This window comes from Colletes gigas, unplaced genomic scaffold, assembly GCF_013123115.1.
Source record: "Colletes gigas isolate AHSC1104 unplaced genomic scaffold, ASM1312311v1 Colletes_gigas_Sc00035, whole genome shotgun sequence".
NCBI classification, from domain to species: Eukaryota; Metazoa; Arthropoda; class Insecta; order Hymenoptera; family Colletidae; genus Colletes; species Colletes gigas.
Genome location: NW_025106664.1, coordinates 1,233,407 through 1,250,211, shown reverse-complemented (window position 1 = coordinate 1,250,211; position 16,805 = coordinate 1,233,407). Strand labels below are relative to the sequence as shown.

At 42.2% G+C, this 16,805-nt stretch overlaps 1 protein-coding gene across 1 annotated transcript in view; it reads left to right on the top strand.

The window, feature by feature from the left end:
* The window catches only part of LOC122402345 (paired box protein Pax-6-like), a 71,451-nt gene extending 57,276 nt beyond the window's left edge, over window positions 1–14,175 (top strand). Inside the window, exons 6-9 of the mRNA XM_043405050.1 lie at window positions 11,105–11,364; window positions 11,995–12,299; window positions 12,842–13,152; window positions 14,058–14,175. Of these exons, the coding sequence (XP_043260985.1) occupies window positions 11,105–11,364; window positions 11,995–12,299; window positions 12,842–13,152; window positions 14,058–14,152 (971 nt within the window). The 3' untranslated portion in view covers window positions 14,153–14,175. The remainder of the gene's footprint in view (window positions 1–11,104; window positions 11,365–11,994; window positions 12,300–12,841; window positions 13,153–14,057) is intronic.
* The last annotated feature ends 2,630 nt before the right edge of the window (window positions 14,176–16,805 follow it).

Below are 16,805 nucleotides of genomic sequence, written 5' to 3'. Positions count from 1 at the left end.
GATTTTATAATTCTCTGGAGATTTTTTCAATCTTTTTAACACGAAAAACCAGCGAAACAAACAGCGACAAAAGTTGTCCGTCCAATCAAAGAATTAAAACACGTTGTTCGCTGCTTGGCCGCTACCTGACGCAACTTCTAACGATAATTTTACTTTTAGATCCATGACATGATTCGGTCAAGTAAATAGCATCGCTCTTGCCTCTTTCTCTCCCTCCCGAGCACACCGTGCAAACTAAATTCGGCACAAAATCGGCTATTTCGTAAACGTATCCCCGCGCCCGATGACCATTCGATAATTATCGATTCCAAAAACGTTCCTCTCGCTCGACGTTTTCGTGGCTCGCGTTTTCAAGCCGTCGAGCCGCGCGATTTTATTTCGTCGATGTTACCCCTGGGACGAATCATGGGGGATGCGTTAGAGAAATTGTTTGGCTACCAGTTGCGCGCTCCCAAAAGGCTCGTTTTGTAAGTCGTAAACGAATTAGGGCTTTTCAACGGGTATCCGCTCGCCGGGCATGGAGACTGCAAATAACCCTTGATCATTGATTTACATCGCGGTTTCACGGGGCGGCCTCGATAAAGCTGTTAATACAAATTGGATGCGTTTACAGTCAATCACTTTCGCCGGGTTTGTCAATTACAACTATCAATTTCGTAGTGTCCGATCATTAGTCCATTACAAGTGACCAACATATACCTGGTCATTGCAACCAAAACGAATTGCATCGTTACTTCATACAAGACTTCAGTCAATTAGATCGAAAGTACCGTATTCTGATAATTAATCATTTAATTCCTTTCAATTTGATGTCAGATTTTGTATAATTAATCTTTGTAAAGAAAATAATTTTGCAGAGGCACCAGAAGGTTAACATTCTATACGAATCTTAATGAAAGTTACTTTGAAAATTGAAGAAAGGTATCGATCGATTGATCTGAATCTTTCAGGTGTTTCGTTATTACTCATTATTATAACACAGAAGTTAATCAAGTCGTGTATTAACGATCTACCTAGCCACCAAATCCCATATACAGTCGTCGAAGTAGCCCAAGTTTTGCAGAGGCATCAAAAGAGTGACATTTTCTATAGAATCTTAATCAAAGTTACTTTGAACATTGAAGAAAGGTATTAGAGTCGATCGATCTTGGTCTTTCAGGTGTTTGGTTATTACTCGTTATTATAACACAGATGTTAATCAAATAGTGTATTAACAATCTACCTAGCCACCAAATCCCATATACAGTCGTCGAAGTAGCCGAAGTTTTGCAGAGGCACTAGAAGGGTGACATTTTCTATAAAGCCTTAATGAACATTATTTTGAATATTGAAGAATGGTATTAGAATCGATCGATCTTGATCTTTCAGGTGTTTCGTTATTATTCATTATTATAACACAGAGGTTAATCAAGTCGTGTATTAACAATGTACCTAGCCACCAAATCCCATATACAGTCGCTGAAGTAGCCTAAGTTTTGTAGAGGCATCAAAAGTGTGACATTTTTTATAGTACCTTAATGAAAATTATTTGGAAAATTGAAGAAAAGTATTAGAATCGATCGATCTTGATCTTCCAGGTGTTTCGTTATTACTCATTATTATAACACACAGAGATTAATCAAGTCGTGTATTAACAATGTACCTAGCCACCAAATCCCATATACTGTCGTTGAAGTAGCCCAAATTTTTCAGAAGCATCAAAAGGGTGACATTCTCTATAGAACCTTAATGAAAGTTATTTTAAAAATTGAAGAAAGGTATTAGAATCGATTGATCTTGATCTTCCAGGTGTTTCGTTATTACTCATTATTATAACACACAGAGATTAATCAAGTCGTGTATTAACAATGTACCTAGCCACCAAATCCCATATACTGTCGTTGAAGTAGCCCAAATTTTTCAGAGGCATCAAAAGGGTGACATTCTCTATAGAACCTTAATGAAAGTTATTTTAAAAATTGAAGAAAGGTATTAGAATCGATTGATCTTGATCTTCCAGGTCTTTCGTTATTACTCATTATTATAACACAGACGTTAATCAAGTCGTGTATTAACAATGTAGTCCAAGTTTTGCGGAGACATCAAAAGGTTGACATTTTCTATAGAGCCTTAATGAACATTATTTTGAAAATTGAGGAAGAGTATCAATCGATCGATCTTGAGCTTTTGCAAGTCGTGTATGAACAATATAACTTTTTGTAAGAAAAATGGGTAGTCGATTTACCACGAGCGATAATTTCGCGTTAAACCGGATCGACGGATATCGAGTTATCACGTGTACAAGTTTCTTTCCGAATACTCGGACAGTTTTGCAGTAAAAGCATCGTGATACCGGGTTTCCCGCTAATACCACCGACCGCAATTCTTAACCGCGGCGTCGTATTTCCCGGCGAACGATTCCGGGAGTTAATTTCTCTTTAACCAGCGATTGTTCCGACTGTTGCACCAGCGGCGCAAACTATAATCAAACCAGTCTGCGAACTAGCGAAAACCAGAAGCGCGGGAGGTAGCCCGAGATTGCGACAAAAGCTCCGAGGAAATCGAGGATAGGAGAAACTCCGCCTGCGTAAACGAAGCTTAACCGCACCTCGACGTGGCGTAACTTGTGAAATAAGAGGAGGAGGAGGTACGAAGGAGCCCGTAGGAGAAGGCTGATAGGTGGGTGGAAGAGGAAACGGCGGCGACGATAACGGGAGAAGGAAGCAGAGGTCGTCGTCGTGAAGGGTGGAGAAAAGGGGTTGCTGGAAAGGGCGGTACGAAGGAGCGGATGGGTGCCTCAAGGCGAAACTTGTAAAAGTACATCGCGACTCAAGAGGCCGGAAGTAATCGTGCGAGTTCTGCACCGTTCAGATCTACGTTATCATCGGCTGATTTCACGGCATTTAGTACCTGCCGAAGGTTTACCCTGGAATACTAACTCTCGAATTAACAAGGAACACCGGATCGTTACTTTTTAACTGTATCCTGGACGATTTGCGAACCTTGGAAGACATTTTGAACACGAGAAACGAGTAAAAGCATTGGTTTAGGGTTCGCTGTGAAACGAGCCCTGTGTAATCTTGTTTACCATTTATATCGTTTTACTGAGTATCAGTGAATTTACCTGATTATTGGAACTCGTAACCCCATTTGAGTATAGTGTTGCTTTAATATTGAACTGTCCCAAATTAGGGCAGCTGACCCTACGTATAATACAGTATAGAAAAAGAAAACAATAAGAATTGCAAATAATATGGCTAACAGGTTTGTTTCGTTGTTTGTTTAACAGAGTGAATTTGAAAAAAATGAATAGAAGTATAAATCGGTGGCATAAATATAGGAGAGAGACATCTTGTATCTTCTGTATAAAATTGCGAAGAATAATTCGATGAAAGAATGAAAATTGCTACCGATGGTGAAAACAGTGAATCGTAGAGAATGATAAAGAATAAGTCCAGGAGAGCCCTCGCACAAAGGGTTGAAACATTTTTGGGCGGCCAGGAAAGCGCTGACGACGAAGATCGATATTAAATCGCGTAACGAGAGAATAATGGCGATCGAAGACCAGCGGACGGAAGAAACGCGAGTCGAATGTTCGAGCGAGGTCAACGAAAAATGAAAGGTTTCGCATGAATCGCGTAATAACCTACCGTGGCCTCTTGGTTTCTTTTCCTCCCGGCGACTTTATTTCTCCCTCCGTTTGCTCCTTATGAAAGAGCTGCTTACGTATTCTGGTACACGGCTGGTTGCACCACTCGTAATGGAGTTTCCAATATTTTCCTAACCGTCAACTCGCCTCTGTTCCTCGTTCCTTTTCGCGCTCTTCAGCTAGTTTCCGCCTCCTCGTCGGTTCTCACTGTTGATCGATTGCCGAACTCCTTCCACTTGTCCGTACTCCTCTTTCTGTGCCCTCTCCTGACGCCAGCGCGGTGTGTTAATTGCCGTTAGCTCGTTAGGTTTGCTCGCGACACTTCCGCCCTTGTAATTGCTCTTCCTGCTTACTCGATCTTCAACCCTTCTGGCGAATCGTTGAACCGTCGACGGGTTTTTCGGCGTTTCTCGCTCGCTCCTTGGCTTCCCAGCCCCGTTGTTACTTTCGTCGATACGATCTACGCGTCGCCAGCCGATTTAATTTTGCGCGACGACCCGTGACCCGATCGAATCTCTCGAGGGCTCACCAATCTTATTCACGCGTGGTCCCGACGATATACAAATCGGTCCTTTTAGCCATATCAACGATACAAGTGAAATTCAAATAGACGAATTGAATTATGATATCGTGTTAATAGATAGTAAAATAGTGTTATACAAACGTACAAATATTTACAAGCTTTGAAAAAAGTGGTTCCACTAAAAATCAGAAGGAATTTGAAAAATGATTTATTATGTTCATATTGTTCGTTAAATATAGTGAAGTATTTAAAAAAAATTAATCTTCTAATGGTTGTAAATCGTGAAAATCTATATAACATATCTACGATATGATTTTGTTCGCCTAAAAATTAAAAACTTTTGTAATACACGTGTACCACGATTTGAACATGACTCGATTATACGCGTGTACATACTCCATATGTGATCCAAGCACTATTTGTATTCATATCAACTATTACAAACATTGATACCGCGTTCGTTCCGTAAGCACTCAATATCCAGAATGGTTGGCACCACGTTTCTTTCCAACCATTTAACATTAGCTGTTCTGACGCTCGCTCATGGTCCATCATATTTCATCGTCCGAAAAGCATTTATCATGAAAACATGTAGTGTATGTGGATATTTTACACTGCGTACGAGCTGCCTCCCCTAATCACGTATTTCTCGACAATTCTGTTCTCGAAATAAACAATTGTTATCGAAAGCTTCTTGTTGATCGAGCTCCATATTATGCTCCTCTACTTTCATTCCTTCGCCAGAATTAATTAAAGCAGCCTTGATTTGTTTCTAAACCCATCATTACTATCAAATTAATAGTCTGAGAGAAAATTATTAATCTCTGATAGTATGACTTGTAAGTCCAACTTGTGTAGATATACCTTGGCTTAAACTTTTGGATGTAAACTGCATTAGAAAGGTGTTTGAACGTTTCGTTAGCACTGGGATTAGCTTCGTCAATTTAAACTTGGCTCGTCGATAGTCGTTCATTTAAAATACTCATTTATATTATTTACTTGATTGATTTTAATTATCGAACGAAGATAGGTACTATAAATTGATTTGAGGAACACAAGAAGATTGCCAAGTAAAATTATATACAGGGCGAGTCTCCTAAGATGACGACCTCAAATAACTCGTAAGACATTCGTTGTACGAAAAAATGTTTCAAACAAAAGTTGCATGGTATCTAGGGGTGCATACAGTGCTCTAATCTATTTTTTATTACCTTACCTTTTTATTGAGATCTTAGGGTCACCTAAAAGCACGTCTCCAAAAGGTGTCGGATTTATAATCCTGAGACACTGTTCGACCAAAGATTTCTATGACTTTTGATGCACTGAACGTCGCGTTGCAATCCAAAGATACGTTTTCATCGAGAGTTCTCTGCTCGAAAGTTCCATACACACATTTAGCATTAAGGATAGGGAATCCAATAAATTTGTCCGTGGGATTAGGCATTAGACCGAAGCAGATTATACGTTGGATTCCTATCCGATCCTCACGGGACGATAGTGATTGCGCAGCAGCCAACCCCTCTCGCCTTGCGCCGCTATAACATATTGCAGGAAGGATGATCCTTCGCAACTTGTATCGGTCGTTACGAACCACTCGATATCGAAACGCCACCGTTCAGCTTTACACAGTGTTGCGCGGCTGTAAAAATTCTTCTCTCACATTCGGCGATATACGAGTGTCTGAACGGTGGACTCGTGTGATGTTCTAACGTTGTATGATGCGTGGTCGTTCCTCTTTCTCAAGGTTGAATTTTTCTCAAGTGACTGCAGTAAATAAATGTGTGTTAGAGTCTAGTTATATTAGGGTGAGGTAGTTTCTTGAGTAATTTTATGCATCAGTAGCATTCGAACGTTGTTAATAAACAGTTTGTATACCAACATGCAACTCGTCATAGTTCGAATGGGACCGAATAGGATGCTTCTATGAGCTTTTTTTATTGTTTTCGTGTGTAGAGTGTAATCCCACATGCTACGGGGACACCCAATATAATAATTTCCGTACTTTTTTGAGAATTAAAACCTGTGGTCTATATACAACCGTGCTTCGTCCCTTCCTCCTTCTTATGGACGTCTCGAGTCTCATAAATTTAGTCCCGGTTAAGCTAACCCATTGACCCTACACCATTGATTAATAAACACGCATCTCCGTCCAATGACGGAGATACACATTCTCAAGCCTTCCGGGCGCAATACGTGCACGCGAATCCATCGCTTAACCGTGTCGTTCCTCTAATCCTCTCACCCTCTGTCGTCTAAGCCCCCCCCCCTCCCCCTCCTGTTCCACGATGTGAGCCCCCCGGTTCCCTCCGCCCCCCGTTCTCCGACACGTCGTCCATTCTTTCCCCCGGGGTTCGTTCTGTAAATGGCCGTTACTAACGCATCATGGCCGGCCATTGTCACCGACTGGCTTTTCTAGTCGATTTCAAAATGATAATCGCCCCGTGTCGGGGAGTGGTGGGGTGCTAGTGGCCCAATGTACGCGATCTTTTTCGTTGCCCCATACCGGTGTGCAGAACCTCCCTTCTCCGATATTCACCTATGGCGTCGCACCGTTTACGCAGCAAGGAACGAGCCACGCGAGGAGGGGGAAACGCGCGCGCGTCTCAACGCGCCAGAAAGGATAATAAAAATGCGCGAGAAAGGGGGGCGACGAAGGGGGGTAGAGATGGGGGGGGGACAGGCCGCGGCGGTGTGGTCGACATTACGCGATATTAGCCGACCCTTAATAATATGCTCGTTTTTGCAAAGAGGACCGACTGCTCTTGGTCCCCGCCGATGACTTCCTATTCGCTCCGATGAACACCGTGAGTAATCCTGCTAACATCTGTATCATCGCCGGGCTATTCTGGCATTCGACGCGGCGCTCGGTGCATCTGGCCCCGCTCGTGCGACACCCCTGCGCCCGCCCCTCTCCGAGAACGGGAGTTTTGGTCCCCTCGACGATGCAATTTTTCCCGCTGTTTTCCCTGTTTTTTTTTTACCCCGAAGCGCTGTTCGAACGGTCCACCAGCGACCACCTTTCCTTATTAGTTCGGATACCAGAGATTTCGATGCTCGGTAAACGGGGGTCCAAACACGGCCAGACTCGAACAAAACTGATTTGTAATGTTAAACACGCGTTAATTGTATCGTTTAGTAATTTTCTTATTGGTTATTGTATTTAATACTGAAATACAGAACACAAAGTACGCGTTCGGATAACTGAAACTACGCTGGTCCTCAGTTTGGGTAATGGAGTCTCATCTGGAAGTTCGACCTTTGGTTGTTCGGATAATAGAGATACTACTGTATAGAGTATTCACCATTATTAATAATTTGTGATTAAAACATCCGTAATTTAAATAGATGATAGAAGCTCGTATCCTATTGCAAAATTGTCGGAATTATAAAAATTCATATACCTACTTACGTATTGTAATTTTTAAATTCAATTACATTTACTAAATCTCAAATAATATTCTTTGTGTTCAAAAAGCAAAATAAGGAACACAAAATACGCGTTCGGATAACTGAAACTACGCTGGTCCACAGTCTGGACAATGGAGTTTCGCCTAGAAGTTCAATCTTTAATCATTGGGATAATGGAGGCACTACTGTACAGTTTGAGTGTTCGCCATTATCAATCTTCATCTTAAAAATTAAAAATTCTATTACTTTCATAAGAACCTAGTTGTTATGAAGATTTGTCAGCGTTTACAGAGCATTCTGTATAAGTATATTTATTCGTTTCTCCCTATAACTTTTGGGTACTCTTCACGATAATTTTCTTTCATTTATCAGTGCATTTGGGGGAAAATTAAGACCTTTTATCCAAAATCAAAAACGTTAATGCTATAATCAATTTTTGATAGTATCATCAGCTCGACGCGTAGTAAACCTAAACCTAGGGAATCTCTATCGACAGCACACGCCAAGGCAGGCGTACCAATTGAGCCAACAAAGACTGGTTTCGTATCGCTTACCATGCGACCGATGACGATTATCGAACAAAGGGAATGAAAATGAGAGGGAAGTCGAGCGTATTAAAAACGTTTCGATAGAAGAAACGTTCGCCACTTTGCCCCGTGCACTTATCAACAAAGAAGGAGAACAAACGCTATAGGAAACGAGAGGGCCGCGGGAGCGAAACGCGATCGCACTTTTGGTCGGTAACAATCGGTCAGCCAGCGGTGAGCACGCGCGACCGTTTAAATTCACCACTGGTGCAACGTTATTGTTGCACGCACGAGGTTAAAGTGTAGCATTGTTTCGCGTCGGAAGTTAAGTAGCCGGTACAGAACGCCAGGAATGGCCGACCATACCGAGAACCTCCTCTCCTTGCTCGAGTGTCTCTCGAGAAACTAGAAAGGCACGCGTACACGTATAGAAAGTTTAAGAGTTTCTTTTGTCGTGTTTCTCTTTGACCTCTCGTTGTTTCCCTTTATTACTCTTTTTCCGTGATCGTCGACGGGGCTGGCCATTTTCATTTCCTCGAGGACCTCTACGGTTTGGCGATGCAACGAACGCGCATGATGTTTCTTAACTTATTCGGGGGAGGCTGGCATATAATGTTCCTTTAGTTATTAATAAATACTCCAAACAAATATATATTTTTTTGATATTCTTTGCTCATGTATTTTGCCCTATATAATCACTTTAAAACAATAATATCGTTGTGCTTCCTTAGAGGGTACATCCAAATTCTTTGCTGGATGCGCCTTCAGAGGGAACGAGTGCAAATGGTTAATATTTTGTCCATTTTGCTATACAACCATGTCACAGTAAACTTCCTTAAAAAATATATGATGATGTATTCCAATACAGAACCTTAACTGGAAACCAGGAAAAGCACAATTTTAAGTCAAGACCGAAGTCAAGATTCGAATGATACGTATGCTCGTCTACTTTAGGACAACACAACTGTCAAGAAATTTATCTTATAGATATCGAAGACCTAATCAGAAACTTAAGGTACCACAATGGCGTCGATGGCCAAAGTTGTAGCAAGCGTGGCACGAAAAATTCCGGAATCGCGAGCTTTGACGCTTAACTAAATGCACCAACGGCCATTATCGACGGTAATAATGCTGTTTACAACTCGTGCAACCAGGACCATTACTCGGCAACGACTCCGCCACCTTTATTTTCTCGCTGGCCCGGCTGCGTGATCCTTTAAACACCGTTTTCCTCCCGGTTGTCGTCGTATTTTAACGGTTTCGCGAACGAGCGCCGCAGCAAGCTCGCGTTTTACGATCCTCATTATTCTTGTACCTTCTTTTGCATTCGTTGCTTCGAAATTACGGACATTCGTGGATTTCCAGCGACGGTTCGACAGCTCCGTAAGCGTCCAATCGTACATATAATACACGTACTCGCTGAAGTGCTCGATAGAAATTTCTTTCAAAAGCAATTAATGAAATAATGGCTTCGCTTCGTTTTACGTTGTAACAACGTAAGCTTTCCATCGTAAAAGTTTTAACGGGGAAAATATTGGGAATTAATTAGAAAGAGGACATTAAGCGAGGAGTTCGTAACAAAAAAGTGCATAAGTAAAGCCTGTAGAAACGTGGGAAATTGGGGAAAAACAAGGACAAGAAGGTACCGAACGGAGACAGAAACTCCAAGCAACCAGAAGAGGAAGAACTGTGAAAGAAGTCGGAGGAAGAGGAAGTTCCACATTGTTCTGTATTGTACATCCTGTACTGGAAACTTGGTGTAGCAGCCCTCCGATTCCGTTAGAAATTTAGCGCTACAAACGTGGCTCCCTGCCAGCTTCCACGATGAACCTTAACCGCGTCCATGAAAGGGAGTTAGGGATTATCTCTGGAGTTCTCTCACTTCCTCGGCGGTATCATTATGAAAACTAGCGATTCTCTTCGTTCCCTGGTAGCAAACTTTAATCGCTAACGGCGAAGTACAATATTATCTCGCTGAACCGATGATGAATCGGGATTCTAATCAGTTGCCTATGGAAAGTTGCGATTTTTGGTGGAAAAACGCATTTTAAAATGTTTCGATTGCGTTTTAACTGTTAAAGAAACGAATTGAAGATTTCTACTCTCAAAAAGTTTTAATCCAATAGCGGATAAGTAGCGACTACCGCAGGGCAAGGATCGCGAAGATGGCGAAGGGTTGAATTAAACCGAGAAGCAGAACGATACAGGGTACGGATAAGAAAAAAACTGAGAAGAAGAATAGATGGGAAACGGAAGAGAGGAAGGAAAACAGAAGGATGGCACTTTCGTTGGAAGACAGAGGCGTATCACGCTAGGGAGACCAACGACTGGCGTTGGGACGCTCGACGTCTTATCGTGCAACCCCCTTCGCTCCTTCCTACAGCTATTCCGCCACCTTCTACCGCCTCCCGTTCCCAACCCACCCCCGCAGTTCTCGTCGTTGAGCCAAAACCCAGTGATGCCTGGACGCGCTCATCCAGAAACCAACGATAAGGTTCACCCAGCAACGCCTGCCTGCCACTCTCTGTTCGGTCTCTCATACACGCATCCGTGCTACCGTATACGCACCTAGATATTTATATAAGAAAACTGACGAAGGTCTTTGTCGACGACCCACAGTGGGGGGAGGGGGGGGAAAAAAATATGAAAGATAGAGTCAGTAAAAACTCGAGCCGCTTCGATCGATCGGGAATACAGTCTCGCGGGGATCTTGTGATTATTTTTGATCCTGAACGTAGTTAGTGCCATTTGGACACTAAACAATACGACCATAAAATTATGCAATCGAAATCTAGTATTTGTTTCACACCCTCGATGAAAAGAATATTTTCATTTGCGTATGGATGTAACACTGAGAGACAAATTGAGTTGTAACAATGAGGAACGTCTACAATGTAATTACTAGGAATAAGATGAACTAGAACTCTTTATTTTTCTTTGAGGAGTATCCCTTTTCTTGGGAACTAGAATTAACTTGAATTTTTTAATATATGTACGAATGTTCGTTCACTTTTACAGTGGCGGAGCTCGAGGGTGGCGCACACTCGGATGAAACGAACAGCGGCGGCGACAACAGCAACGCCGGAAGTGTGTCTGGCGGCACGGACGACGATCAGGCGCGTCTTCGCTTGAAAAGGAAGCTCCAGAGAAATCGCACGAGCTTCAGTAACGAGCAGATCGATGCTCTCGAGAAGGAATTTGAGAGGACACATTATCCGGATGTTTTCGCCAGGGAAAGATTGGCCGGTAAAATCGGCCTACCGGAAGCACGAATACAGGTGAATATACTTTCTACGTCCAATGTTACACGCTAGTACGATTAATTCGGATGTAGAGTCTTCGTTCGATGTTCCAAGAATACAAGGGTGAATCGCAATTTGTTAGATTATTAGTTTTACGTATATCATCGTTCATTATTCTACGTCCACTTATTATTAGTCACGTAGTCTTTTTGCATCGACCCTTGGCACTACGAGTTTTACAGGATAACATTATATAATTTTATTAATTCCGTGCTTGATCTATGTTTCCAAGCATTTTATTGCTAAAACGAATGAATGTTATAAGGTTATTCGACCGTCAATACTGTTTGCTCCTTAATGTTATTTATTTCTCAAGCTAGAACGCAAAAGTAAATTATTACGAATCTCTTTAATAATTGTTAAGCAGTGAATTTCAACGGTTCTATCATTGTTAATGAAAGATATTAGTTGTGTTCATTTTGACTAATTCTTGTAAGCGATAAAAACCGATTGTTTTAATGAATTTCTAGGGTATGTGACATTTCGTTTTCACTTAGCGTCGCGCGTTGAATAAATATGTCGTTCAGATTGGTGACCGAAATAGGCGGAACTTGTAGCCTAGCGATTGACCTGTATTTTCGTCTGTCTTCTCGTTCACTAACTCAGGTCTGGTTTTCGAATCGGCGGGCGAAGTGGCGGCGCGAAGAGAAATTGCGCACGCAACGGAGGGACAACCCGCAACACCAGCAACAACCGCAGCCGCAGCAGCAACAGCAACAGTCGCAACAGCAGCAGCAACACGCTGGCGGAGTGAGCCTCGTTGGTACCGGTCATCCAACGCCACCGCCGGCCTCGGGTATATTGGGTGGTCAACCGCCCCCGCAAGCACCGCCCTCGCCGCCTAGGATACATCATGGTTTCGCGCCCACCGCCGTTTATCCCGGAATACCCAGCATGCCTGATTCGTACAGGTGAGAATTCACTTCCAAATAAGGAAATACACGGGTACAACAATCACTAATAACAGAAATCATCGATATCCTCACGTAAATTATAATCTAGTCCGGTATAAATACATTCGATACTTCGACACATGAGTACATAGTTTAATTAAGCGCGAACAGTGAAGCAGTAAGTATTCAGAAAATGTGATCACTGGAGGTGTCACTGATTCCAATGTTGTACCGAGTTCCCACTATTGATATAAACCCAATTAATGGCTAATATACCAACTTCGACCACAGTTTATAATCGTCATAATTTTTAATGGTATTTTTGTACAATACTCCAATACTCGTGAAAGAACTTATGACAGAAGTAGGTACTCTAGCTGTGAGATAGTTCCCTCTCTCGCTAATACTCCATTCCTATACCTGCTAGAATTGCCTTATTGATGACACTTACTCGCTTGCTCCACGCAGCAAATTACATAATAACACATAAATGATTCGCTTTGCTACGAATGAATCTTGAGGCCACGCTTCATGCTGAACCCGAAACGTTGCTTTTCCAGTCCCATGACGTCAATGCCGAGCTTCACGATGTCGGGTGGCAACCAACAGAACCAGCACACGACTAGCAGCATGTCGTCGTTGTCGACTGGGGGTGGGATGGGTCCGATGGGCATGACCGTGGGTATGACGGTTGGCCCTAGTCCTGGCGCCTGTCTCCAGCAACGGGACAATGGCTACTCGTGCGGGGTTGCTCGTCCACCTAGTTACGAGCCCCTCCATCTTGGATACGGAGCGCGGCCCACATGCAGTCCCACTCAGCCTTACCACACGGCGGGCCTGAACCAGTACAATCAGAACACCAGCTCGACCGGTGAGTGTCTACCGCACTCACTGCACTCGCTGCTTGCACTTTAGCGGACGGACTACCACGGATAACGCTCTATCGAGGCTGCCGGTAATGGATTATACTCGCTTCCGCGTTACGAAGGTCTTTCTGCGATTACAGAGCCCTTTCTCTCTTCTCGTTTAACGATGTTCTGACGCAAATCAGAGATTCAACGTGCGCTCATGAAAATCGCTCCGGGCATTCTCTGTTTGCGACGTACAAAGACCTTTCGCAAACTGGCTAAGATTGAACTGTTTTGAGAGGAAACCTACCCCCCCGTAGTCTCATTTGTGTACACTGCTGGCCACGCACACAGCTACAATAACCGATTTGTCTTCTTATAGTTATCATTAAAGTATTAGAATACATTTATGCACTCCAAGACATGGAATATTCGTAGGAAAGAATAATTTCGTTCGACGTGTCGAGTGTTTTTCTTTTTATTTGCCTACACTGTCAGCCATTTGCAACAGTTACCAAAGGGTAACATCGCATAACAGTTCAATCGATGTGGTAAAAGACATGGGTATACAGGATGAGTCACCTAACTCGACCATTTTAAATTACTCGTAAACTGTTTCACGAAACGTATGGCCGGTGGTGTGCATCATAGCCGTTCGTTAAAAAGTTCGCTTCCATCTTTATACTTCAAATTACAGTTCAATCTTTCAATTTTTTCCACGTTCTCTATATCCTAGTCGATCGAAAAGACTACTTTTCTGCATGGTTACCAGAAAGATATTTGAGAAACACATTTTAAGATTGCCATAACTAATCTATTAACCGTATTTACAAAACTCGCTAACACTTAACGTATCGCGTGACGAAATAATTTTAACAAAATGACTGGTCGAAACAGCTGATCGAATGATTTTCAAATGATCTTCCAGGTCTGATATCACCAGGAGTCAGCGTGCCAATCGCTGTACCCGGCCAACCAGCACCAGACATGGCGGCGCAATATTGGTCCCCGAGGCTACAGTGACCGTGGTGGTCATCGGTGTCGACATCCTCTCCATAGGCTCGAGCTTCTTTAACTTACGTTAGTTTACAAACGTTAGATACAGGAGGACGCAAGGAGAAGACGGTCGAAATCGATGAATGGCGGTTCTCGCGTAGGTTTCAAGACAATTCCACTGTCGTCGATGATCGTCGATTGCCTTTGAATCCAAGGATGACTCCGTAGAATCGTTCGTGGAACGAAAAATAAGGACGATGATTGGCAATGTTAAAAAGACACGTGCAAAAATAGGTGTTACGTTCGACGGAAGATATCGTTTCTTTCGTATCGCGATGAGAATTTTTGTAAATCGACGGGCGTGTACAGGCAACGTTATCACGCATAACGGAAGCATCGTTCGAAATTATTAGAGTCGTCTTGTCGACGGCGAATTTATCGGCATTTTCCAATTATTTTTAATGCAATCTTCCGAGAACAACCGAGAAACTCACCGAACTCGAAAATCGAATCGAGCTTTAAGTCTGTCGACCGAAGACGAGGTCGAGAATCGCTAACCGTACTTTTAAAATATTCGTACACGCCTAAGAGAATATGCATAAGAAACACATCAGCCATGAGCAGGTCCACAGAAAGAATAACACAATTATCTCTGAAAGACTCTGTCGTAGGTGAGTCGTCGTCGGCGTTGAGAAGGGAGAGAAAGAGATTAACTCACGGTCAGAAAATCCGCGTAACCCACAACTACCTTAGTAATATAAATTATCGCTAATTGCCGCTTGGAAGATCTCGTTTGCGTTTCCGATCACGATCGTAAATCCCTCGAATAGATATCGAAAGCGTAATAGTTCTCAGGTGACATCCGATTTTGTTAATGGCGTTTCTTGTATCATCGCGCGCGGACGTAGCTTGAAAAGATCGTTTTAGCAATGAGTAAGGATAGCGGCCAATTCGCCACCGTTGTTTTGCATGCGTGATCCATGACGACATCATGCGAAACCTCTTTGTAACAGAGCTACGAGGTACCGGGAGATATTTTTATGTGTTGTTAGCGGAAGTATTTTCTTTTCGATGACAATTAAGTAATATAGACAGCGGGGATTGCAAACCATAGGAGTCTTCGTGGCATTTGTTCACCATAGATATCAAAGATGCTCCGTTGAAACGCGACGTACAGCAATTTTCTCTACCTTCGAGTGACAATTTTTTACACCCGACTCGAGTTATGTCCATCGCGCACCGCATCGAACCTCATCCACCAATGATAATTAAAATTTGTATATTTTTTCGACACAACTTTACGCCAGTATTACCAACAGATGGATTTCAAATTCCGGGTTTCATTTTTATCGCGAGAACATCGCCAGTCTATTGGTAGTACTCTAAAAAATTGTTATTTTACATTGGTGGTTGACTGTTACTCTGTCTCGCTCACTCTCGGTGTATCCGGTTCGCTTTCTTCGTAAAACGGTACACGCGGTGCCCGGCCTCAACTCCAGACAAAAAAAAACGCTACCGATTTTGTCACTTGAAAACGCGAATTGCCACGCGATTCGCAAAGAAATGTCGACGTTAGAGAATATTAAGATAATAGATACGTATCACGTTCGACCATCTTGTTTTTCACCGACTTGTTACTGCTGCGTGCATTTTCTCTCGCGAAGGAACGTTCTTGTATAACAATTGTAAGAAACGAGATTAGTCGAAACGTTTATTTCGAATGTACGCGTTCTTTAGTGGAAACCGTCACTTTTTCACCAGAAATTAATTCATCTGTGTAATAACACCGAGGAGAAGCGACGTTTTTATTTATTGTAACATAGGTTAAAACGAAATTCATATCCGAAATAAAGATCCAACGGTGGTAAAGGTGTTCGATAAGACGAGCAATCAACGACTCGAGACGAAAAGGATTTAGGATGCAGAAATTGTACAACATTAGCGAAGCATAACTTCGAACGTCAGCGACGAAAATGAATGAAATGTATTGGCGAGAGGAGTTAGCAATGACGTCTCGCAGAGTTTTTAACAGCAGTTTCGTAGATGTAACCTCTAGGCCAATAAAAGAACGTAAAATAGTTTTTAAGTCGGTATTATTTATATTCGTGTAAGGGACGGAAGCGAAGCAAGAGTAATGGATGTTTATTGTGTGTACATCGTAAAGATATCGACATTTATATATAGTTGAATCTAATTCCAAGTATCCGATAAAACAAAGTCGATTCATCGTTTATATCCGGTGCAAGATTGATCAACAGAAAGGCGCGACACCAGGTATGTTAACCGTACGATTATGCATTCGAAATAAATAGTGTGTGCATTTAAGTAACAAATTTTTCCAGTACTTATCTTTCAATGAACTCACCCAGCAACCATAAAGAATTATCTTCACCTTTTATTTCTTATTTGACATAATAATCGCGAAAAGGAATTGAACACTATACGCGTGAACTATTTCTAAAGTCGAAATAAAATAAATTAGCCGCTTAGGGCAACTTTCCCTAATGTCAATTATACAAAAGTGTTCAACCAATTATTCTATAAGGAAAATCTGAAACAACCTTTGCATCTTCGAGAACAAATTCTTTTATTTCAAATAAAAAAGATATTCAAATTGTTATCGAACCGTGACATTATAGTCCATACACTATGCTTCATATTTCTATAAATACCTAGTATG